The sequence below is a fragment of the Mustela putorius genome, unplaced genomic scaffold (genome assembly GCF_011764305.1).
Source record: "Mustela putorius furo isolate JIRA1106 unplaced genomic scaffold, ASM1176430v1.1 tig00000129_pilon_pilon_pilon, whole genome shotgun sequence".
In the NCBI taxonomy this organism is placed as follows: domain Eukaryota; kingdom Metazoa; phylum Chordata; class Mammalia; order Carnivora; family Mustelidae; genus Mustela; species Mustela putorius.
Window position 1 is genome coordinate 43704678 of NW_025421290.1, and position 23630 is coordinate 43728307.

The following is a 23630-nucleotide window of genomic DNA, read 5'->3' on the forward strand; positions in this document are numbered from 1 at the left end:
TGAGCTCGTCGTAACGGCCCTGAGCTACACCGACAAGGTACTGGAAATGCTACAGGACCCTGTGCCCTCCCAGGCTCAGAGGAGTGCAGACCCTCCTTTCTATCCCCTGGTTTGGTTGGCTGAAAAGCAGCTACATTACTGAAAATATTGGTCTATTTTCCCCTGCACTTGCTGGGAAGTTGAATTCTGGCTTTTAAGAGCCAGGCAGGAGCTGAAGTCCAGCCCAGGTTGACACTGCCCACTCTGTCCCTATGGAGGCAGATGGGTGGGTGGATTCAAGCCCGTCGGGTGAAAGGGTCTGGTCCTGGTATGGCCCAGAGGCGTGGGAACATGAAGCCTGGGTGTGATGAAGGGGAGGAAAGCAGAGCCGTCACCCTCAGTCCAGTCGAGAGGGATGCTTCTGTGTTCTGATGAAGTCTGTCCCTCTCCAGCTTGGAAGCCCTCAGTGGCTCCCTATTGCCAACAAGATAAAGCTTGTGATCCAATACCCACAGTCCATGCCCTCCCGACCGGGTCCCCACCTGCCTCTCCTACCTCAGTCCCTCCTCCTGCACTCTCATGTCCAGTGACATCAGACACGGAAACGTGCTGTTTCCCCAGGCTGTCCGTATAGCCTCCAGGCCTTTGCTCCCTGCAGGCTCCCTGTCTCCAGAGAGCCCCCTTCCCCATCTCTGAGAATCTGCCAGGATTTCCTACAAATGCCTCACGCCCTCCCCAAGGCGGACTGCCATCTTACCATCAAACGTGGTGGGTGGACAGTAGTCTTTGCTCCCCTGACCCTGATTAGACAGAACATCTGGAAGGCAGGGCTCTGTTCAACCTGCGTTCCCTTCATTCACCCCAGAACCTGGCCCCTGGGTGGATTGTACGGTCTGGTGTGTGGCTGAGGCTCAGCTGCTATTTGGTGAATGAATGAATGAATGAATGAATGGAAAATGCTGTGCCCTGAACAAGGGCTAAACGAGCCCTGAACGAGCTGTTTGTTCTGCACCACCCCCTTGACTCATCCCTGGCATTGATTGGGTAAATATTTATGCCAACTTCTCAGATTTCTAAATGCCCTTTTGGAACATGAAACCCAGAAATCAATTAAAAAAAAAAAAAAAAAGACTCCAGGCAGGGCAACTTACCCCCCCAGAGTGGTGCCCTGGTCTCCTTCTCTTCTCCTGTGCTGCTCCCCTATGGGGTCCCCTCCTTGGGTAGTACTTGTTATGCCCCTTGGGGAACCCGCTTCCCGGGGACCAGCGTTCAGTGCTCCGAGGGGCCACATGCATTTGTGATTTCAGTAGGTCTCTTCCAGAGGAAAAATGGAAGCTTCCTGCACTTAGCAGCAGGAGGGCAGAGGGCAGTGATGGGAGCACTACGAGCATTAGGGCCCGTGGAAGGATGCGTGTGCATGGCTCTCTTAAGTGGGTGTGGAGATGCCGCGTGGGCTCTCTCCGTTTTCTTTCTGCCATTCAGCACATAGTGACGAGGCTGGCCGGGAAAACAGGGGGTCTCCCCAGTGGAGGGGGAGGCACTTGAAATCTGGGTGGAAACAAGGCAGGACGCAGCCCCAGCTTCCCCTCTATCCCTGTGCCGTGGGGCAGGCACTTGACCTCTCCGGATCTCATTTCCCACTCCCCACCCCATAAGTGGGCACAGAGCCCCACCCCCAGCAGCCGTAGCAGCAGAGAGGAGAGGGTGGACATGGGGTCCCATGGAGCTACAGATCTAGGAGCCCCTGGCTTGGACTCAGTGTGACAGGTGAGGGGCAGGAAGGAGCCTGTTTCATCCCTGGCTGCCTGGGAAGGTGAGGTGCCTCTTTCATAAGTGGCAGAGCAAAGACCAGTGGCTGCCATGCTCCCTGCTCTGAACACCTGTGGGGAGAGGGGCCTGGTGCGCATGTTCCTGGGAGGTATCAAGAAGCCACAGAATTCCCAGGTATGGAACCCAGACTTTGGAGCCAGAATGTCTGGGTTTTAATCTGGCCGCCACCAATGTATGCGTGTATTATAGCTTGTTAGGTCTGTCGGTACGAATCACCGCAAACTGGGTGCTTTAACCAACAGAAATGGATTATGTCAGAGTTCAGGAGGCTGGAAGTCCCAGACCAACGCGTTGGCAGGGCAGTTCTTTCTGAGGGCTGGAAGGGAGCATGTGTTCCGGACCTCTCTCCCAGCTTCTGGCTGTTTGCCGGCCATCTGTGGCATTCTCTGTGTGTGTCTGTGCCCAGATTGCCCCTTTCTATCAGGATACTGGTCATGGGGATCAAGGGTCCACCCCCTTCAGGATGATTTCATCTTAACTGATTCTGTCTGCAATGACCCTATATTCAAATAAGGTTAACCTTATGGTTATGATGGAGGTTAGGACTTCAGTTTGGGGGAGACACAGTTCAACCTCTAACAGTATGGGGCACGGGATATTCTGTGCCTCAGTTCCCTTATCTGTAAAATGGCAAGGACTTCAATTTGGGGGGGACACAGTTCAACCCATAATAGTATGGGGCATGGGGTATTCTATGTGTCAGTTCCCTTATCTGTAAAATGGCGATGATGCTACCTAACACAGAAGCCCGTTTCGAGCTTTAGATGAGTTATTATATGTAGAGCACATGTCTTTGGTGCCCCACAGATGCTAACTGGTCTCACATTTCATCTTTTGTCACAACCCTGTCCTCTAGAGCAAGTCACATCTTCTTACGCCGCAGGTCTCCTGAACAGGTGAAGTGGCCTTATGGTGTCGGGGTCCAGGCAGGTGGGTCAGTAATGGACCCCGTTTCATTAAAGGCATTTCTGCTCAGCATTGTAGCCCTCAGTGGGATGAACAGAACCCACCTATGCCCAGGGAAAAACTCACCTATTAAGATGGCATTCTCTGCCGCTCTTGGTGTTAATGGAAAAATAAATCTATCATGACCTATTGAGTCCTTTAAATTCCCATTTTATGGCCACCAGCCCATCCTACTCTCTCACTGGGGCTGTTATGGACTTAAGTGTGTCCCCTCAAAATTCACATGTTGAAGTCCTAACCTTTAACGTGACTGTATTTAGAGATGGGGACTTTTGGGGAAGGTGATTATAGTTAGATGAGTCCTCAGGGCTGGGCTTTAATCCCACAGGAATGGTGTCCTTATACAAAGAGGATTTTCTTATAAAGACACCAGAGCTGCCTCTTGCCTTCTCTCTCTCCTTACGCCCAAAGAGCCCATGTGATCACACAGTCAGAAGGTGCCATCTACAAGCCAGGAAGAGACATCTCACCAGAAACCAAATCTCATGTCACCTTGATCTCAGACTTCTAGCCTCCAGAAATGTGAGAAAATAAATTCTGCTGTTTAAGTCCCCCAGTCTATGGCATTCTGTTATGGGAGCCCCAGTGGGCTAAACATGAGTCACCGTGCCCTGAGACCTCACCCCCCCGCCAAACCTTTCTCTTTGGAACCTACCCAGTCTCTGCCCCCTTCCTTCAGAGCCTTTTCTGAGCCACAAGGGGAAGTTGGGGTGGCCACAGACTTTCCCCAAATTCTCAAGATATTCTTTATAACACGGGCTTAGATGCAGGTCATGGGTTGCCTCCAGGAACTGCACACAGAGCTGGAGAAGTCCTTCCTATTGTGGTCAGTCCCGTGTTCCCAATATCCATTTATATCCAATATCCATTTTGGGAATATTGCATTCATTTCCTATTCCTGCTATAACTAATTAATACAAACTTAGTGACTTAAAACAGCACACATTTATTCTCCTACAATTCCTAAGGGTCCAAAGTCCAAAACAGGTCTCACTGGGTCAACATCAAGAGTTAGCAGGGCTTCCTTCTGGAGATCCTTGCCCATCACACCTCCTCAGCATCCCCGCATCGCATGGTCTTCTCCTGCTTCCATGATCACTTTGCTTCTTCTGATTCTGGTTTCCCATGGCCTTCACTTAGAAGGACCCCTGTGATTATGTTTAAGACCTACTTGGGTAATCTGTGCTAGCCCCCGCCACACTTCAAGATCCTTAACTTTGTCCCAGCTGCAAAGTCCCCTTTTTCATATAAGGGAAGATGCACAGATCCTGGGCATTAGGACGTGGCTATCTTTGGGGGGAAGATGACCACCACAGGTGGGTAGTACGATTTCCACCCTACAGAGCATATTTTAGGAATCTCTAGGTTCTGAAGAAAGGGACTTTTGCAACATCACATAGCACAATGGACAGAAAAGACCTAGCTTTCTTCTTGCTAATGCTTCTCTTTATTAGCTGTGTGACTTTGGGCTGATTACCTAACTTCTCTCTGCTTCTGCCTGCCCACTGATTCAATGGGTATACTAGTACCCACCTTCCTGCGCATTGGGAGGGCAGTGAAGACAAAGCAAGTGCTCGATATCTGGTAGCGACCGTGTTAGGCTTTAGACTAAAGCTGAGTTCAGTCTCCTCCTGGTCGTAGAGGCAGTAGAGGGACCCTGTTTGCCAAACACCAAGACTACTGCCCCTGGGCAATGTCCAGCCCCTGTCTCCTCTGCCAACTCCACACCCCAGCTCACCCACACAACATCTGGGTCATGGCCACACACAGGTCACCTAAGACCGGGGCATGGGGACCTTAGGAATGAGTCAAGGGTTGAGCCAGCACACTGCACCAGCATCTTGGAAATGCTCTTGGAATCATGGGGCTGAGTGCCAGAGCCCCTGTTTCAAGGTTGGAAAGGGGAGTCCAGATGAGCCTACCAAAATCCTAGATGCAGGTAGAGAGCCCTGACCTTGAAGTTGGTGATCTGGGCACTTGGCCCCACATTGTCCCTAGTTTGCTGCATGACTCTGAAAAGTCCCTCCATGTTTCTGAGCCTCAGTTAAGTTATGCGTACAGCCAAGGGACTGGAAACAATGGTCCCTTCATCCAGCTGTGGTGACATGCAGTCCCTCTAGTTTCCACCAGACTCTCACTGGTAAATGAATCCAGCAAGCACACAGGGCTGCGGAGATCGTGGGCTCACACCGCACTCGCCCAGATGTACAGCCGAGTGGCTGCAGGAGATATGGAATCAGCCTGGAGAAGGGGAAGCTGACCAGAGAATATCCCTTTTTCTGTGTCTGGAATGCCAGCAGCCGGTGCCCAAGCTGGGGGACCGGTGTCATTGCAAGCAAACAGGGGTCTGTGTTGGGCTGGTGGCGGCAGGGCAGTGAGCTGGTAGCCTGGTCAGAGCTCTGGTGGCTATGCCGGCAGCCCATGGGTTGGCTAGAGGCCTGCGGGATAGGACAGGGCAGGGCCAAGGGGGGGTGGAGTCAGGTCCCAACCAAGGTCAGTGGCAAATGCTCGTTCCAGTTCCAACACTCGGCTTCTCACTGAGCACGAGGGACTGTGACCTCCACTGCGTGCACACTTGGCTGTGGGACAGAGTAAGTACAGGTACTAAAGATGGGCAGGGGGTCCATGGGCTTAAGGGTATGTGGGGAACGGTGAAGACAGGACTCGGGTTATGCGATCTGGGGGGCTTCAAAGCTCTGGTGTTGTCCCAGAGCGACCAGGAAAACTCTCTGCGGTGATGGGGAAGGAGCCAGGGCTTTGGAAGCAGCAGGGTCCTCCCGACCCCACCCCTGGCTGTGTGAACTTGGGCATGACCCTCCGCATGGCTGCACCTCAGTGTCCTTACAGGCAAGATGCATGGCAGCTGTCACCCAGGAGGGACTTTATCCCCGGGGCACGTCTGGAGACATTTGTAGTTGGTGCAGCTGGAGACAGGGCTGCGCTGGCAGCTGAGTAGACCCCCGACAAGGCACGAGACAGTTCCTGCGACATAGATCAGGGAGGAGGCGGAGAAACCCCAAAGTAAGATTGTGGGGACGAAGCATCTGGTCCCCAAGGCCGGGCTCCGTAACCCAGAGCGCTTCTGTATTGTTTTCTGTGCCTGCCATCTTGGACCTTGAGAAATCAGGAGAAGGTATGGAATATCTCCGTTTCCCTGAGTGAGGGCTGCCTGGCCTGGAGGCTGGCTGCTAGAGCTCCAGACGCTGTTTGGCGATTTGGGTTTTGTTTATTTGTTTTGTTTTTAAAGCTTTGACTTATTTAATGAGAGAGAGTGTGTGTGTGCACTAGCAGCGGGGACGGGCAGAGAGAGGAGGGAGAAGCAAGCTCCATTCTGAGCAGGGAGCCCGATGTGGGGCTCTATCCCCTGCCATCTTGACCTGAGCTGAAGGCAGACGCTTAAACCAACTGAACCACCCAGGCGGCCCAGGCATTTTGTCAAATAAGCAAAATGTCGACATAAAATAAGTGTACTGTTCAGTTTTCCTAAGGCTGGGGCCCTTGGCAAAAAATACAACAATAGAAGGGGGAGTTCTCCCCTGGCCAACATCCTTGGTCCCGGATCAAGAAGCTGCCGTGTGAAGAATAGGGCGGAGGGCAGGGGGGCCGGGAGGTGAGGGATGTGTTGTTGTTGGTGGTGGTTTCGCGGTTGTACACGGGAATGATGTCTGGCTTTTGGTATGTCAGTCAGACCTCAATAAAATAGTTTTTAAGAAAGAAACGGGAAAGGGGAGCCAGGCAGCAGGACAGGAGCTGGCAAGTCCTGGGAGCCCAGCCTGGCTCCATGTCCAGCATGGGATCTAAAACCCCTGAGCCACAGAGAAGGCATGCCTGCCTGCCTGCCTGCCTGCCTTCCAAAAAGGGGTCTGAGGGAGTATAGCTCAGTGGTAGAGCATTTGACTGCAAAAATCTCCAGCCCTTGCCTGCAAATCTCACAGGGAGAGCAGGGTTGGTGCCGGTCCTCTCTGTTGGGAGCACATGCTTTTGTCGGGGAGAGAGGCCGGAATGCTGGAAGGCCCCAGCAAACCCGTGTGGGCTCGGCGCTTACACCGCAGAGCAGCGAGACAATCAAGGGGCCGTTACAGAGCACGACAACACAGAGGGAGGGGCCAGCTGCAGGCAAGGGATCACCAGCAGTGGGACTCAAGCAGGGGCCCGAGGGCCAGCGAGAAGCTGGTGCTGCTCCCCAACACCTTGGAGGCGGCAATGACCTTCTTAGGTGGTGGGGCGCTGTGACCCGGGGTGGGTGACCGAGGGAGATGTCTTCAGAATGGCTCTGGGGACAGGAGGAGAAGGGGAGTGGGTGGGTGGAAGGTGACAGGACCTCTGGAGGACATGGCAGCTGAAAAGGGGAGGGGCTGGCAGATGTCAGAGCCGCTCTGGAGCTAGAAACCCACAAACCTCGCGGATGGTCTGGAGGTGGGGAGGAAGGCTAAGGAAGTCCCCTTAGTCACTGCTGCCAGGAAGCTCTCCCAGATCTTTAGGATCGAGGAAACTGGGATTTTGTTTTTCCCTCTCTGCCTGGGTCCCAAGGCTCACATCTCCTTTTGCAATCAGTGGACAGACCTCCGCCACCCACCTCGCCCAGCTGAGTCCAAAGTTGACCCGGTAGAACTTTGTTGCCCAACATTTGGAATAAATGAAGCAGATTCTGAGTCCATGAGTAGTGGGGATCCGTGGGAGGATTGCCCCAGCGCCTGCCCGCACCCGCCTACACCAGCTGGCTCACATCACCTTGGCCTGATGCCAGAGAAACCTGAATGATCTGCTCTCCTCCCTTGACCTTGGGCCCATCTGCAGAAACGCTGGAATCAGGGGTCTAGAGAGTCAGTTGGTCCAGGCTCCGATCTCCTGCCTGAGAGCCAGTCTCCCAAGGGCCAGGCTCCCAGGGCCTGGAACAGACTCTCCCTAGCTTCAAAGTGGCACAAAACTCTGCCAAAGCTGCATATTTCCCCCAGAAACCAGGGGTGTGATGGCACAGGCTGGGAGCCTGGGAAACCTGAACCGAGCTCCCTGAGGCCCCATTTTCTCAGAAGAGATCTCTCTGACCCTCTGTTTCCTCCTCTGTACCATGGTGACAATACCAACTCCGAGTTGCTGTGGAGGAGGGAAAATGAGCTCATACAGGTGAACAGTTTGAGTGACACCCAGGGATCCTCCCCAGGAGCTACAGGAGAGGAGGAACCAGGTATCATGTCTCAGAACCATGAAAGGAAGACAAGAGGCAGTGTGTACACCAGTCCCAGGAATCTGGATTTCAATCCTGCTTCCATCACACATTAGCTGGGACAAGCGGTGCTGTTCTGTTCACCCTCAGTTTACCCATCTGTGAAACGGTCTTCATGATGCGGACTCTCGTGGATGGTTCAATGTTGTAATGTCTGTAGAGTGTCTGGCTTTCATAAGAGATAAGGTGGGCCCCAAAGGAGTGAGAGTTCTAGGTCCCAAGCCTGCAGCCCAGGGGAGAGTGGATGAAGCTGGGGTCCCCTCCACAGAGACTCAGCTGTCCACTCAGCAGATGCCAGGAAAGCGGCTGCGGCCCATCGGACCTCTGCTGTTTGGCGGGGTACGGGGTGGGGGAACTCGTGGAGAGAAAGGTTACTGGCCACAGCACATGACAGACCTTGAGTTGATTATGAACACAGTGAGGCCTGTAGAGGGACAGGGACTGGCCCAAGGCCACCGGGCATCGGCAAGGACAGACAGCCAGAACTTTCTCTCCTGCCTGAGCCCTGGGTTCCATCCAAGCAGGACACTCCCTTGTGTCTGCAACTCTTCCTGGAAAGCATTTCCTTTGAAGTAATTATCAGCTGGGTGTTAATCTGTGATAGCGAGGGCGGGGGGGGGGGGGGGGGGGGGGGGGTGGAGCTGAATGTTTGCTCAGCTCCATCCCCCTGCCCTGATGCCCGCCACGTTGCAGGAGGGACCATACTGTGCTGTAAAATTAACAAGTTCAAAGGACACAGAGATTAAACCACCTGCACTCTCAGGGTGCCCACAGAAAGGGGGTGTCAGCCTGGGAAGCCGGGACCCTGTTGCTGAATCATCTGCAGATTCGCAGCTACGGTGCTGGCTGCCAGGGTGGGGAACAACAAGACGGGGGGCTGTCGCACGGAAGGAGGGCCAGGCATCCAGGGAAGCCACAGGGCACAGGGGTTTAGGGCACATCACATTATCACAGTGTCAAAGCTGGGTCCAAGCCCAAGCTGGGCCCCCACCAGCCAGTGGCTCAGCCCTCTGAGCTTCAGAGGACGCCCGTAGAACAGTGCCAGTAGCAGAACCCACCTCTGCCGGTGGGTGTGAGGTCCACGGAGGCGGGTACGAGGAACCTCTGTAACTGCGGAGGCTGCTGTGTGGGGCTCTGGGGGGGTCCGGAGTGTCTGCAGACAGAACATTCTAGATGAGCTTCCTTTGTGAGCTCAGGTGCAACATGGAGGCCAGGGTCGGTGGGCATGGACCTGCTCAGGTCATTCGATTTTGCTCAAAGACAGGACTGCAGCCCAGGTCTGCCTGACCCCCAGGGTCACTGGCATTCCCCCACCCCCTACAGTGGGCCACTTTGCATGCAATGTCCAATGCAGCTATTTGGGGCCCTTTGGCGTTAGGGGTTTAGGGGGGTCATGTGACTCTGGGAGGACCCTGAGGCCAGGGACCTGATGACATGGTGTCCATGGGAGAAGAAGACCCAGCCACGGAGAAGTTCTCACCACGCGAGAGCTTTCTTCAGCAGACAGGCCACCAGCTCCCCCACAAGAGCAAGGGTGCGGTGAGAGCATGTACCCCAAGCATAGCTGAGGAACTGGGGGATCTCGGTGGGGTTTTGACCCTGAAACTGCAACAGCCATGGCTGACCGACCCATGCACCAGATCTGCGCCAGGCCCAACCACAACGCTTGCCCTATACTGACCCCTTAAGGGAGCTTTAAAGCTCCCGGCCACGCTCTGGCCCAGGTACAGCATCACCTCCATTGTACAGACAGGTGGGGGACAGGGCATGGGGCCTGACTGACTTGCCCCAAACCGCACTAGTAGGAAGTAGCAGGGCCGAGCTTTGAACCCAGGAGGCTGGGCTGCAGAGTCTGGGCTGATCACAGGGGACCAGGCGCACAGGGGACTTTGGCAGGCCTGGGCACAGGAAGGATTCTGGTTGGAGAGGAGGGGTCTAGGAATGTGGGCGGGAAGAAAGAAGGAAAAGAGGGGTCGAAGACCCCCCAGGGCTTACCTAGTTGGCCCGCTCATCTGGGAGACGGAAGGAAGAGGAGGCGTGTTGGCTCAGGCCTCCGTGACAAAGCATCACAGAGTAGAAAGTTGGTCTCGGCTCAAGGTTTTGGCAAAGCTGTTTCCTCGACGCCCAGATGCTGGTGTCCTCCCCGGGTCCCCACATGGCCGCCCGTCTGTGTGTGTGTCTGGGTCCTAATCTCTTCTCACAAGGACACTGGCCAGATTGGATCAAGGCCCCCCAGAAAGACCTCATTTTGACTTCATGACTTTTTTAAAGACCTTGTCTCCAAATATAGTCACATTCTGAGGGGCTAGGGGTTGAGACCTCCACACAGGAGTCTGGGGGACGCAATTCAGCCCTCATAGAATAGGAGGGAAGTTGGAGTGTTTACATGAAGAGGACAGAATCTCCTCCCGGGGTTGCGGGGGAGGCGTGCACCTCTGATGAGGCTTGAGGATGGCCCTGGGGTCCTAGCACAGCCCCCCAGGGGAGAGGAAGAAAGAACCAGCTGGCATCTGCCTGTTCACCAACGAGTCTCTGGAGCTTGGCACCCTGCGTGCCACGAGGGAGATGCGCGGTATGTATTTGCTGAGTGAACAAGGGTAGACCAGCAGTCTGAGGGGCCCGTGGGGTGGGTCGTTGGTCTGAGTTCATAAAAGGGCCACCAGGCCTTGCACACTCTTTCCCCAGGGGTGAAGTGACAGTCAGAGGCCACTTGGGAGGCAGGATTCTCGTTCCCTGGGGACCTCAGAGATGCTGATCAGGCAAAAGGAGGGAGAGCCCTGCCCTCCCCTACCCCATAGCATGTGCGCTGATGTGGATGAGAGGATTCTTGTCCCTGGGGGGCCAGCCCCCACCTCAGGTCTGCACGCTCTGCCTTCTCCTCCCTTTCCGACCCTTAGATGCCCAAGTCCCCCCAGTCTCAGTCCTCGAGCCTCCATGCCCTGCTCGAAACCTCTCTCCCCACCGCACAGGCTCGTCATCTCCCTTAGGTTCCGCCACTCAGGGGGTCACCTCTCTGGGACCTGCGCCTGATGCACTTCCCCCCAGCAGTTCATCCTTCCAGAGGACCCCTTCCCACCTGCCTTTCAGAACGAGGAGCGGCCACGATGCAGTTCTGCCTCCTCCTGTGCCTGATGCTCTTCACCCCTTCGGGTGTCAGCCTGCTCCACCCCCGCTCACGGGAGACGAAGAAGAGAGCCAAGGAGCTACCCGTGCTCAGCACCGCGGCCCCCGCCAGCAGGGACTTTGCCTTTGACCTCTACAGGGCCTTGGCTACGGCTGCCCCTGACCAGAACATCTTCTTCTCCCCTCTGAGTATCTCCACCACCCTGGCCATGCTGTCCCTGGGGGCGCGATCCCATACGAAGGAGCAGATCCTGGAAGGCCTGGGCGTCCATCCCCAGGAGGGCTCGGAGGAGGAGCTCCACAACACCTTCCACCGGCTGCTGCGAGAGTTTGCCCAGCCCAGGGAGGACGTCCAGCTGAGCCTCGGCAACGCCCTGTTCATCAGCCCCGAGGTGCACCTCCAGGACACCTTTCTGAGTGCCATGAAGACGCTGTACCTGGCGGACACCTTCCCCACTGACTTTGGGGACCCCGCAGGGGCCCAGAAGCAGATCAATGATTATGTGGCAAAGCAAACTCAAGGCAAGATTGCAGACTTGGCGAAGGACCTGGATAGCACGGAGGTCATGATTATGGTGAATTACATCTTCTTTAAAGGTAAGACCCTTGCACACGAGCCCTTCCTGCTGCTTTTGTCAAAAGAGCACCCAATCCCCACACGCATCAAGGAGTGGAAGTGGATTTAGTCCCTTCTGGGGCCTGTTGACAGAGTGAGGCCAACAAGCAGCCGAGGGTAAGCAGGCATCTTCTGAGGGTGTAAGGGGAGGTCAGTGACCCCTGGTTGCTGTCTCCCCCACCGGGGAAGAGCTGGGTCCTCTCCATGGGCCCTGGAGTCACAGCTTCCACGCTGGATCTAAAGCACGAGACCGCCATGGCCACTCAGGGCAGGATTGCGGGTCTAAGAGAGACCTTGGAGGGCCTTCCCTTACCCCCACATCCTTGCTCCCGTGCCCTCCTAGGGGCTGTTCCCTCAGCGAGAAACGCCTTGACAGGCCCCTGTCCCCTCCGGAGAGTCCTCCCCCTCTCTCTCACGACAGATGATCTCTCCATCTTCGTTCCCTTGACGTTTCGTGTGGTTACCCCTACTCACCATGGCTCTCATGTCTGCTTATCCTTCTAGATGCTGAGCCTCTCGGTGCCCGTGTGGGGTCTGGCCAAGGGTGGGAAGGCAGGAGTGGGTAAAGGCAGGGAGAGGAAGGAAGGAGGAAAGAGGAAGAGAGTTGGCTGGTTAACTCCTCCCCCTTCCTAGGAGCACAGAAGGGAGCAAACACCCAGCTTGGAATCCCCCAGGGCAGGGCTCTCTCTAGGACACCAGGCTGCAGGGGACAACTGTGACATAGGCTACGAGGGGCCCTGGGGTAGGTTCCAAATCTGATGACTACTAATTAGATGGAAAGAACTACTTGTATCTCGCTGATGGTAGAGACGCAGCAGGAATCAGACGGAGCAGCAAGGCAAACAGAGGGCTTCTCCGTAACAAGAATTCGGTGTGTCCAGGAACCTTACATACCTCTCTCCCAAACATAGATCAAAATCCAAAAGTGGGAAAAGAGTGAAAAACAGAATAACTCCCCCAGGTGTAGTGTCGATTTGTCCGTCATCTGTATTGTTGACCCTTTTCCTGAGGGTGTCTGACCTTGAGTAAACAGTAGAGAATCAAACTCCATTAAGCGGTTGAGGGTCTCCAAAGACATGAAAAGCATCCTCCTGGCTTGGCCCACGTCAGAGGAAAAGGCCCACAGGAAGTCCGGGCACATCCCCAAAGTTATAAAAAGACTCGCCTTCCTATTCCAGGAGTTCCGCCGTCCCTGCCCCCGAGGAGACTGTGCTGGGGAGGACAAGCTCTGCTTGATGGGTTTACTGTCTTGACACTGTTCGTTTGCAGCTAAGAATTTCTAATGTGTTTCCCATTTTGATATTTAGCTAAGTGGAGGACAAGTTTTGACCACAAAAACACCCGAAAGCAGGACTTCCATGTGACCTCGGAGACCGTGGTGCGGGTGCCCATGATGAAAGGCGAAGACCATTATTACTACTTCCTGGACCGAAACCTCTCCTGCAAGGTGGTGGGTGTCCCCTACCAAGGGAATGCCACCGCTTTCTTCATCCTCCCCAGCGAGGGCAGGATGGAACAGCTGGAGAACAGACTGAATGAGAAAACACTGAGGAAGTGGCTCAGGATGTTCACAAAGAGGTACTCTGCAGGTGACATGGGACCAGTCTGGCCCTGCTCACCTCTGGGGAGACAGAGCTATGGTGGGAAGGTCTCACCCAGCTCAGGAGCAGCCCCCAAGCCTGGAGCTGTCACATGAGGTTCTGGCCCCCAGGCCCTGGCCCAGTCTGAGGGAGCATGGCTGGACGCCCACCCACTTTCCTGCTGGAGCCATGAGCATAGGCAGGGACCTCTGGGACAGCCCAGGTCCAAGACCAGAGTGGGCTGGGCTCTAGATGAGGGGCTGGAGGATGCTCACAAAGCCGAGGGGAGAGAGCGGGGATACGAGCTTGGGGAGCCAACACTCTGGGAAGAGTCTCAGAATGTTCTTGTCCTCTTTCCAGGCAGCTTGAGCTCTACCTTCCCAAGTTCTCCATCGAGGGCTCCTACCGGCTGGAGAAGGTCCTCCCCAGGCTGGGCATCAATGACGTCTTCACCAGCCATGCTGACTTGACTGGCATCACCAACCACTCCAGCATCCAGGTCTCTGAGGTGAGCTCGGGAGCTCCTGAGCTCCTGCTTTCAGAGATATCTGTTCTTTTCTACTATTCTGCTATGCTATGCTATGCCATGCTGTTCTATTCTATTCTACCCCACTCCACTCTGTTCCTTCATTCCATTCCATTCCGTTCCGTTCCGTTCCACATTCTATATTCTCTTCCCGTCTCTCTCACTCTCCTCTTTTCCCTTAAGAAGCAAAAAATCTCACACTGTGTCTTATCCTATGCGCCATGGGAAACCATATGCAGCTCCGTGTCTCAGGAGGAGCTCTCATTCAGCAATCAAAACTAAGAATTAAGTGCTAGCTCCTTCACTCACTGGGTGTGTCCTCCAACAATTACTTGGCCTCTCTGTGCCACCTTCCTCTCTATAAAATTGGAGGGTTGCAGCCTTGCTGTGGGATGCTGTGACAGTTCAATGGACAGCACAGGCGCAGTCAGTCACCCCCTGGCACAGATCCCGATGCACGGTAGCCACACAGCTGTGTCATTAGCTACCTGCTTGGTGTCACGGAGACTTGGACAGGGATGTCACAGGCAGAAGTTCTGCTGTCTCCTGGGATGACATCTTCCAGCCCCTGGTGGCTCAGTGACTCCTGATGTCTCCTCTGCAGATGGTGCACAAGGCCATGGTGGAGGTGGACGAGTCGGGGACCAAAGCGGCTGCAGCCACAGAGACCATCTTCATGTTCAAGTCAGCTCCGATGAGCTCCCAAAGGCTCATATTCAACAGGCCCTTTTTGATGGTCATTGTGGAGAACTCCACGAATATCCTCTTTGTTGGCAAAGTGACCCACCCCTGAGGTGGGTGTGTCTCCTGGAAGGTCACAGGTGGTGGAAATTGAAGGCACATCGTGGCATCTGTCTGCTGGGAGCTGGTGATTGACACAGGTTTCCTGGACTAATGAGGCTTTTACAAGTAATAATAGTCATAGTATTGATACACTAATGGTTGCTTCTTCTCACACAACTGCACAACGTGGGCACCTTAAAGATCCTTTAGGAGCATTTGGTCTTGCCTTTACCCTTCCTCGGTGGAGTCTAGCACTGAGGCCCAGAGAGGTTGGTTGACTTGCCCAAGGTCACACAGCATGTTGGTGGTAGAGAGAAGCCCAGAATCCAGGCCCCTGACTTCCAGCCCAGTGACACTGAGCTCTGTAGGAGGCTTGTTCTGGTAGATATTTCTACCAAGAAATGTATTTCTAAGCTGAGCCCTCATCTTGCCAACCATGCCAACCATCAGTTCATCATGGTGTGGAGAGAACACTGAAATGAGAGTCTGGAATGGGGCTTCTGTCCCAGCTAACCAGCTAGGGGACATTGGGATAATTCTGCCCCTCGCTGGACCTCTGTTTCCCCCATGCATACCATGAAGGATCAGGTGAAGGGCTGAAGGCTCCTTGACGTTATGTAGAAAGCTGGGTGTTCCCTGCCAGTCATGGTAGATTTTAAGATATTCCAGCGCTACTTGTCCTTGAAGAAAAGCAATTGGACAGCAGCGTGGAAATGGTCCATCGCAGCATTGAGCCATCGTGTGGTTTCAGTAACAACCTCCTGGCCTTGGCTGGAGGGGGAGCCCAGAGGCCCGTTGCAAATACTACCATATCTACTGAAGACGTTGATGACTAACTGTGAATTTTAGTGTCCACAATAACAATACAGCATGTTGCAAACACTGGGTGTCATTGTCCTTACTTACAGAAATAACACTGGGAAAGGCGACATCAATAGCTTTCCATGTGCCAGGCTTGGTGCTAGGATCTTTAGCTGGATGGCTGCACTTTTCTGCCCTGAGGCCGGTACCACAGTTCTCCCCATTTTACAGATGGAGAAGGCAAGGCTTGCAGAGAGCGGGCTGTTAACCCAGTCATGTGGCTTCCAAGGGGTGGAGGCAGGATTGGACCCTGGGAGTGTGCCCCCCCCCCAGAAGCATATTTTCAACCCTGTGCTCTGCTGTAGGGAAGACATGACTATGTCCCAGAAGCCTGGGTCAGGGACCTCTCAGCCATCTGCCCCCATGGGATGCAGGTAAGCTTATCCTCTCTCTTCTTTTATGAAAGCCTCTACAGACAGGTCGTCGTCTTCCAAATGAATGGGATCAAACACTTTAAAGAATCAATGATGGAGTGAATGAGCCCTTCACTCACATTGTCCCCTAATTAGCTACCTCCTTAAATATGAGTGCTTGCCCCTCAGCTTGCCCCCCACCCCCATGAGGCTGCCTCTACCACTCTGATCCCAGAGTATGCACTGTGTTGCCCAAGAATAACCCCTAGACCAAACGATGTCAGAACCCCAAGCTTTGGCCACACCACGAAGTACTGAGTACCTACTTAGGGCCAGCCCTCTGGGGACACTTGGCATCTGTCATCTCCAGAATCCCTCAGCACAGTCTATCAGTGTACCTGTCTCATGGAGGGGACATAAGTGCCTACTACCCAGAGGCTGAGGTCAGGGAGAGGCTCAGGCTCTGGGACCCGGGTGGTGCCTGTGTTGACGTACAGCCAGGTGGATGGCCGTGACTGGAACTGGACAGCTTGTCTGCGTCTGTGATTTCTGCTCAGGTCAGCATTCCAGGATTGGGCCTCCTCGTGGGGTCAGATCGGGCTCCTGTGTGCCTTTCCTTTGCGAAATGCCTAGATCTTTCTCTTACTGTTTGCTCAGCCAGCCCAAGGTCAGGGGGAGGTCCAGTCGGTGTACTGTGTGTCAGAACAAGGTCCAGCATTGTCTGAAGGTCACTGGGTACATGGCCACATGGTCACGTGGCCACAAAACAGCTACTAGGTGTGAGGGCAGGCTGGGCTCCATGACACCTCATGTCACACATGGAAGCTTCTTGCGGGGTGTCATTGGAGGCCACGTAACTCAATTGTCACACAATCCTGGGATGAACCAAATGATATAGCCCCTGGGAGAGAGAGAGAGAGAGAGAGAGATCAGGGAAGCTTTCTTGGTAAAGATGGTACCCGGCTGGTCTAAGGAGTAATTAAGCCTTCCACAGACAGCAGGTTTGGGAACAGGGAAGGGACCCCAGCAGAGGGAAGGGCTGGAGAATGGTGTTGAGTGAGCTGGTGTGTGCGGGAACCATGGAGACCTTATTCTGGGCTAGGATAGGGGCTGTGAAGGGGAGCAAAGGGGAGGAGGTGCCTGCGTTGCCGTCTGGGACAGGGACCCTGAACACGAGGCTGGCATTTCTGTTCTCTTTCCTCCCCATATTAGGGTGGTTTGGTGGTCCGCATCACACCCTGAGCGCCCCTGAGTGTGTGCCTCACTCTCCCATTGGCAGGCGAGCGGACACCTCCACTCAGGCCTGGAGGGGTGCTCGCTCGCACCGCGTGCCCCTGCTCCCCCAGCGCCCCACTGGCCGTTTCTCCCCTTGACCTTGTCCATCCTATCCAGTAACAGGGCAGCTTAACAGCAGAAACTGTGTGATGTCACAGTCCCGGAGGCTGGAGTCCAAGACCCAGGCGTCTGCGGGGTTGGGTGGTCCAGAGGCCCTCTCCTTGGCGGGGCTCCTGGATGGTCTCCTCTCTTTCTGCCCTCACATGGCCGTCTCTCGGGGTGCTAACCTCCTCTCCGGTCTCCCAGACTCCCCTGGTCTGACTAGACCAGAGCCCACCTTACCGACCTTATTTTAACTGAATCACCTCTTTAAAGGCTCTGTCTCCAAATACAGTGTCATTCTAAGGTGCTGGGGGTTAGGGCTTCAACAGACGGATGGGGTGGGGGACACAACTTAGCCCAAAGGAGCCACTTCCCTTCGGGTTCCTGCTGCTGTTGCCAACCCCCAGTTTGTTCTTGGGAACCCACTATCATTTCCCTCTCTGACCACATGGACTCTCAGGACCTCCCCTAGCAAACCCACCGCCTCCAGAGCTCAGAGGACAACGCTAGGGCAGAGGACTCCTGCCCCCTGCCTCTTCTGCGGAGACCTGGGCCAAGAAAATGACCCTGGACTCCCAAGAGGAAACATTTCACATCCCAGCGAGTACGCCCTGCCCGCTCTTGCTTATTTACATTCTTTTGGCCAAGAACCATTATTTGGGGGCTGGAAATTCATCCAAGAGCCTGGACAGGGGCCTGGAATTCATACATGGCTTAAATGGTGGCCTGGCAGACACAGGCTCTGGTCACAACCAGCTAAGGGAACAGATAAACTTGGAGTCCAATCTGCCGTGAGGGCAATGCCTTTTGTCTGTGGAGGTAATGCACCGCCCACTCTGTCTGGAACTGTCCCAGGTGCTGGAGATAAAGGAAGGAAATCCCCCAAATCCTTACCCTGGTGAAGCTACTATCTTGCCTGGAGAGACAGTGAAATTAAAAAATAACAAGGAATAAAAGAGAGAAGTAGAGTATGACGCATGTCTGTTGATGACACGAGTTGTGGCGAATGAGCTCAACGGGGCACCTCGCTTCTCTAAACAGAGCCCAGGGAGGGAAGGACACTGGCGCCCATCACGTTAACTAAGTGGTCAAAACCCTATCACCCCCCCACCCCCCACTGCACCAAGGGAGGAGGAGGCGGGCCCTTGAGAAGTGGGTAGGCCATGAGGGTGGAGCCCCCATCAGTAGGATTCCTGACCTTGGGAAAGGCACTGCAGACAGCTCCCTTGCTCCATCCTGTGGCAGGGCACAAACCTGTGACCAAAGAGGGCTCTGCACCTACCACACTGGCCCTGACCTCGGACTTCCAGCCCCAGGATCGTGCGAAATACATTTCTGCTGCTCATAAGGCACCTGTCTGTGATGTCCCCAGACACCTGGGGAGCTGTCACCCCCCAAGGGAGATGGATGAGACGAGGAAATTAAATGTAATGTGCTTTTCTGGTTGGGATCCAGGAAAAGTAGAAGGACGGTAGTGGAAAACCTGTTAAAATACAAGTAAGTCTGGGGTGCCTGGGTGGCTCAGTGGGTTAAAGCCTCTGCCTTTGGCTCAGGTCATGATCCTAGGGTCCTGGGATTGAGCCCCACATCGGGCTCTCTGCTCAGCAGGGAGCCTGCTTTCCCCCTCTCTCTCTGCCTGCCTCTCTGCCTACGTGTGATCTCTGTCAAATAAATAAATAAAATCTTTAAAAAAAAATACAAGTAAGTCTGCATCGTACAGACATCCACTTCTCCGTTTCGATAAATACGCCGCAGAGACCTCAGATATTTATGTCAGGGGAACTCCCTGCACTGTTTTTACTGCCTTTCCGCCTGTCACAACCTGTTATAAAATAAAAAGCTGTTTTCTTTAGAAAAATGTTAAGGAAGAGAAAAAGCAAAGCAGAGGAGGGGCTGGGGCAGGAGTGGGTTGTAAAGGCAGAAGCTGGAGGCCAGTAAAGGAGAAGCATGGGGTGCCAGAGGGACGGTTGGGGAGACGACCTGCAGTGGGGGGTCCAGAGGGAGCCCTGAGGCGGCGGCATGGAAGCTGCTATCTGAGGGACAAGCAGGACTGAACCCGGTGAAGATCACAAGCAAAGACCCAGACGGCAGAGAGTCCTTCCTGCTCACGGGACTGAAAGAGGACACACGTGGCTGGAGCCCGGAGTCTCACTCGTCATCCGCACCCATGTCACCGTGTAGGGTGCCGGGGCGGGGAGTGACCGCCGGATGCCACCTGCGTACCTGGCACGGGATGCCACCCGCTGATGCCTGGCACTGCCCTCTGCCTCCGCACGTCTCCGTTCACAAAGAGTCAGAGTCAGATCCCTCCTGCTGCGAGGGATCGGGGACGGCGAGCAGGTGACATCGGTGCCCCTCTCCAGTTTCCTGCAGAGCCGCACCCCTGAACGGATTATCTGTCACCTTTCTGCAAGGAATGAGGTAGGAGGGAGGTGGCTCCAAGATGGCCAGGTCCTTTCGGCACTTGGGAGAGCCCAGTGTGTGTCCATACACCACTCCTCGTGGTGACTGTCCATGAAGGCATACAGGCAGGGTACAGATAGCAAAACGCTCCTACACACAGCCACACTGCAGCCCACACGTATGTGCACGTGCGCACACACACACACACACACACACACGTGCCTACGCCCCGCCTGCTGGAGAGCAGGGGCTGCTCTGTGGTTAATCCCACCGCAGCCTTCTCGGTGGTTCTAAGAGCTGAGAATCCACTGGATGCCTAGGGGCGGGGGGTGCTCCAGAGCCTTCTCTGGGAGCCCCTCCTTCTGCCTCAGCCTCCCAGAGAGGCTGCCACAAACCGTCTGAGGACTTGATCGGGTCCCTGCTCCTTTGCAAATTATTAAGGGCCGTGGGGCCAGGCTGGGGTGGGAACTGGAAGGTGGGCCTGGTAGGCCTGGGAAGGGGGATGAGGGAGTATGAGGGGGGGCTGGGGTGTGTGGGCCTGAGCCTGGGCCCTGGGTGTGCCCATGAGCCGACACACAAGGTGTCCATTCGTCCCCAGATTCAGATGCACACACAGAACTGGTGTCTCCACTGGTCGGGGGCAGGGCTGTCTCACTGGGCCCAGGCCCCAGGCCCTCGGCGCCCCCTCTCCCTGCAGCTGCCACTCACCCGCGCTCAGGGCCCGATGGCCCTCATCCCGCAGGGGCTCACGGGCCCATCCTGCAGGGGCTCACGGGCCCATCCTGCAGGGGCTCACGGGCCCATCCTGCAGGGGCTCACGGGCCCAGATGCTCTCTGCTTTCAGGTGTTTTTCCAGCTAATTTTTTCAGGCCAGCTGCCAGGGAGCAAACCCCCAAAACCCGGGTGCACCTTGGAGCTCATGCCCATCTGAGCACTGAGAGCCCTTTCTCGGGGCTCTGCTCAGAGGTCCCTGCCCGGGGAGCTGCCCTGACTCCCCAGCCCGGCCCTGGCATCCCAGCTCCCCTTGCCTCCCTCTAGCACTTTCCACCATAGTTTGCTTCTTTCTATGTGTCTGTGGGGGCCCTAAGTTGTCTCTCCAGCCAGTGCCCGGCACAGGGCTTGGCCCACAGTGGGTTCTCGTTGGAGGAATGAATGAGGGGATGGCCAGCTGGTTCCAGAGGATTCTATGCCTCTGCAAGTCCTCAGGTCACTGCCTAGGACTTCCCTCTTCCTTGGGGGGGACCCCCAACACACCCTGCAGGTGGGCTGCTGACACCATACAGGACACCCAGCTGAATGAGAACTCCAGGTAATAAATCACTTTTTAGTAGAAGTATGGCCCAGCCATTGTGAGCATTTTTGCTTGCTAATTCTGGCCGCTCTCTCTGTAGGGAGCAAGGATGAGCGAGAAGCACATCCCCATTGGCCAGAAGCCAACAGTCTCACTGCAGAGATGGGGAAGTGACAATCATGGGGACAGCATGGGAAGAGGGGTGGGGACACATCTCGCCTAGTCAAAGGAGGGTTGGTTCTACCAGGAAGGACCACGGGAGGCCTCCTACCACACGATGTGCAGCCCAAAGTATAACAAAGGTGTTGACTCACCCACGATTGCATCAAACCGAAGCCTGAGACAGAATGTTCCAGTAGGTCTCCTTGCCTGTAAAGGAAGCCGAAACCCTCCCTTCTCCTGGTCCAAGCTGGGGGGCCGTGGGTTCTGCAGAGACAGCTCTGCTCTGCGGAGTGTATTTCAGGCCCCTGAGGTCTGGTGTCCCAGCTGTAGGGGTGGGGTGGGGAGTTGAGAACATGTAGGGGCTTCTGGACCAGGGGAGGCTGCCAGGGTTCCAAGTGGGACAGGGCCCTGGAGGACCCATATTCTTTTTTAATTATTATTAATTTTTTTTTTCATTTTTAAATTTTTATTTTTTATAAACACATAATGTATTATTAGCCCCAGGGGTACAGGTCTGTGAATCTCCAGATTTACACACTTCACAGCACTCACCATAGCACATACCCTCCCCAATGTCCATAACCCCACCCCCCTCTCCCAACCCCTCTCCCCCCAGAAATCCTCAGTTTGTTTTGTGACATTAAAGAGTCTCTTACATTTTGTCTCCCTCCCGATCCCATCTTGTTTCATTTATTCTTCTCCTACCCCCAAACCCCCCATGTTGCATCTCCACTTCCTCATATCAGGGAGATCATATAATAATTGTCTTTCTCTGACTGACTTATTTTGCTAAGCATAATACCCTCTAGTTCCATCCACATCATTGCAAATGGCAAGATTTCATTTCTTTTAATGGCTGCATAGTATTCCATTGTGTATATATACCACATCTTCTTTACCCATTCATCTGTTGATGGACATCTAGGTTCTTTCCATAGTTTGGCTATTGTGAACATTGCTGCTATAAACATTTGGGTGCACGTGCCCCTTCGGATCACTACGTTTATATCTTTGGGGTAAATACCCAGTAGTGCAATTGCTGGGTTATAGGGTAACTCTATTTTCAACTTTTTGAGGAACCTCCATGCTGTTTTCCAGAGTGGTTGCAGCAGCTTGTATTCCCACCAACAGTGTGGGAGGGTTCCCCTTTCTCCACATAGAGGACCCATATTCTTAAAGTGATTCTGTAGCAAATGGGCTGGAGGGTGCTGGTGGGGACGAGGGCACACAGCTTGAGGGTCCCTGCTGTGGGGAGCGGTGCTAGTGGCGGGGGTTGGAGTGGGGGCTCCAGAACTGGACCTGAAGGAGGGAGACCCTGCCCCACACTGAAGGGGCCGGGGGAAGGCCCCCAGTCTGGGAGAGAGAGAGGCACCACTCACTGGGAGGCAGGAAGGAACAGGCAGGTTGGGGGCGGGCAGGGAACAGCAGGGGGTTCGATTTACGGTGTGATCCTTTTCAGGGATCACTAAGGAGAGATGCCAAGGAGACAGTGGTGTCCACATTCTTTTTACCAGAAATCTCTGGAGCTTGGAAAGAGCCACATCCCCCCAGGTGAGATGTGGGAGCTGAGTGATGGGACACCCTCCAGACTGGGGGACTGGGAAGGGCCTGTGGCCTGGGAGAGGGTCTGAGGCCAGCCCAGAGTGCTGGAGGGGGTGTGGGACGAAGTGGGGGCTCACAAGGGCTTCCCCTCAACCATACCTGGGTTTACCAAGAGCTCTGCAGCCTATGGTCCCCCTCCCATCCCGCGACCCTAACATCAGAAACTCTCACCCACTGCCCGGCCACCAGCCGTGTTTTCCAGACCAAATGCGGGGACCCGGCCAATGGGCTGGCACAGAGCGAGGACAAAGCTGCCTTCAGCCGGGCTGTTGGGTCTGAGGTTGGTGGGCCACCACTGTGTGGGACTGGGCCTAGGCCAGCCAGGATGGACACCATGTCTCTCAGAGAGGGCAGGGGCGTGGGCTCCCTGCCGCCCGGAACCTGCACCATCTCTCTGTGCCTCGATTTCCCTCAGATGTAAAACTCAGGGTACATCAGGATGTCAGGGGTAAGTCGGGGACAGGGCTGCTCTGAACCCAAAGTCCCTGTTCACCAGGAGTCCTCAGATGCTGCCTAGAACAGGAAATGAAAGCAGGTGATGGCAAGCGGCTCCCTCCTTAAAAGGACAGATGACCAAGCTGCAAGCAAAACAGAGGAGGGAAGTGTCCCTGCTCCTGCTCGGCCAGATCCTCCCACGGGCACCCGGAATTCACGGGGGCACAGTCAGGGCGGTGCTGAGGGGAACTGGCAAACACGCCTCCGATCCGCAGCCAGCATCTCCAGCCACAGGAAACCAGGTCAGCGCAAACACAGCCAGAGAGAGGACTGAGTGTCAGGGACAGCAGCCGCCCTCTGTCCTTTTCCAGCCAGCAGCTGAGTCCACTCACTGGCCTGGAGGAGAGAAGGCACGACCCGCTCTGGGGCCTGGGCAGTCATCAGGGTCTCATTTCTGCTTCCTAAGAATTATTTAAGGGGCGATGATTGACAAAGGAGTTTCACAGAGGCGAAAGGACA

General features: G+C 54.9%; 1 protein-coding gene and 1 long non-coding RNA gene across 4 annotated transcripts; one reads left to right on the top strand and one right to left on the bottom strand.

Moving 5' to 3' along the window:
- Positions 1–5257: 5257 nt before the first annotated feature.
- SERPINA5 (serpin family A member 5) lies at positions 5258–15509 on the top strand. 3 transcript variants are annotated; one of them, XM_004754747.2, is made up of 5 exons: positions 5258–5366; positions 11087–11719; positions 13046–13316; positions 13679–13826; positions 14449–15509. In XM_004754747.2, exons 2-5 carry the CDS (start codon positions 11104–11106, stop codon positions 14635–14637), a joined length of 1224 nt encoding a protein of 407 aa, XP_004754804.1. In that variant the 5' UTR covers positions 5258–5366; positions 11087–11103; the 3' UTR covers positions 14638–15509. The 3 variants fall into 3 exon arrangements, with proteins under 3 accessions (XP_004754804.1, XP_012912889.1, XP_004754803.3); XM_013057435.2 differs by having other exon boundaries at positions 5273–5376; XM_004754746.3 differs by having other exon boundaries at positions 5283–5366; positions 10987–11719.
- Positions 11669–13050, bottom strand: LOC123390019. Its single transcript, XR_006604676.1, has 3 exons — positions 12633–13050; positions 12213–12272; positions 11669–11975 (listed from the first exon to the last, which is right to left on the bottom strand). It is a non-coding gene; the product is annotated as an uncharacterized LOC123390019 (long non-coding RNA).
- Positions 15510–23630: the final 8121 nt, after the last annotated feature.

Bases quoted from the DNA above. Each gene is read 5' to 3' on its own strand.
- SERPINA5 (XM_013057435.2), top strand. From the start codon at position 5,280: ATGCTCGTTCCAGTTCCAACACTCGGCTTCTCACTGAGCACGAGGGAC. The intron at 5,377-11,086 runs GTACTAAAGATG...CCTGCCTTTCAG, and splicing joins GTGGGACAGAGTAAGTACAG to AACGAGGAGCGGCCACGATG. The intron at 11,720-13,045 runs GTAAGACCCTTG...TTTGATATTTAG, and splicing joins GAATTACATCTTCTTTAAAG to CTAAGTGGAGGACAAGTTTT.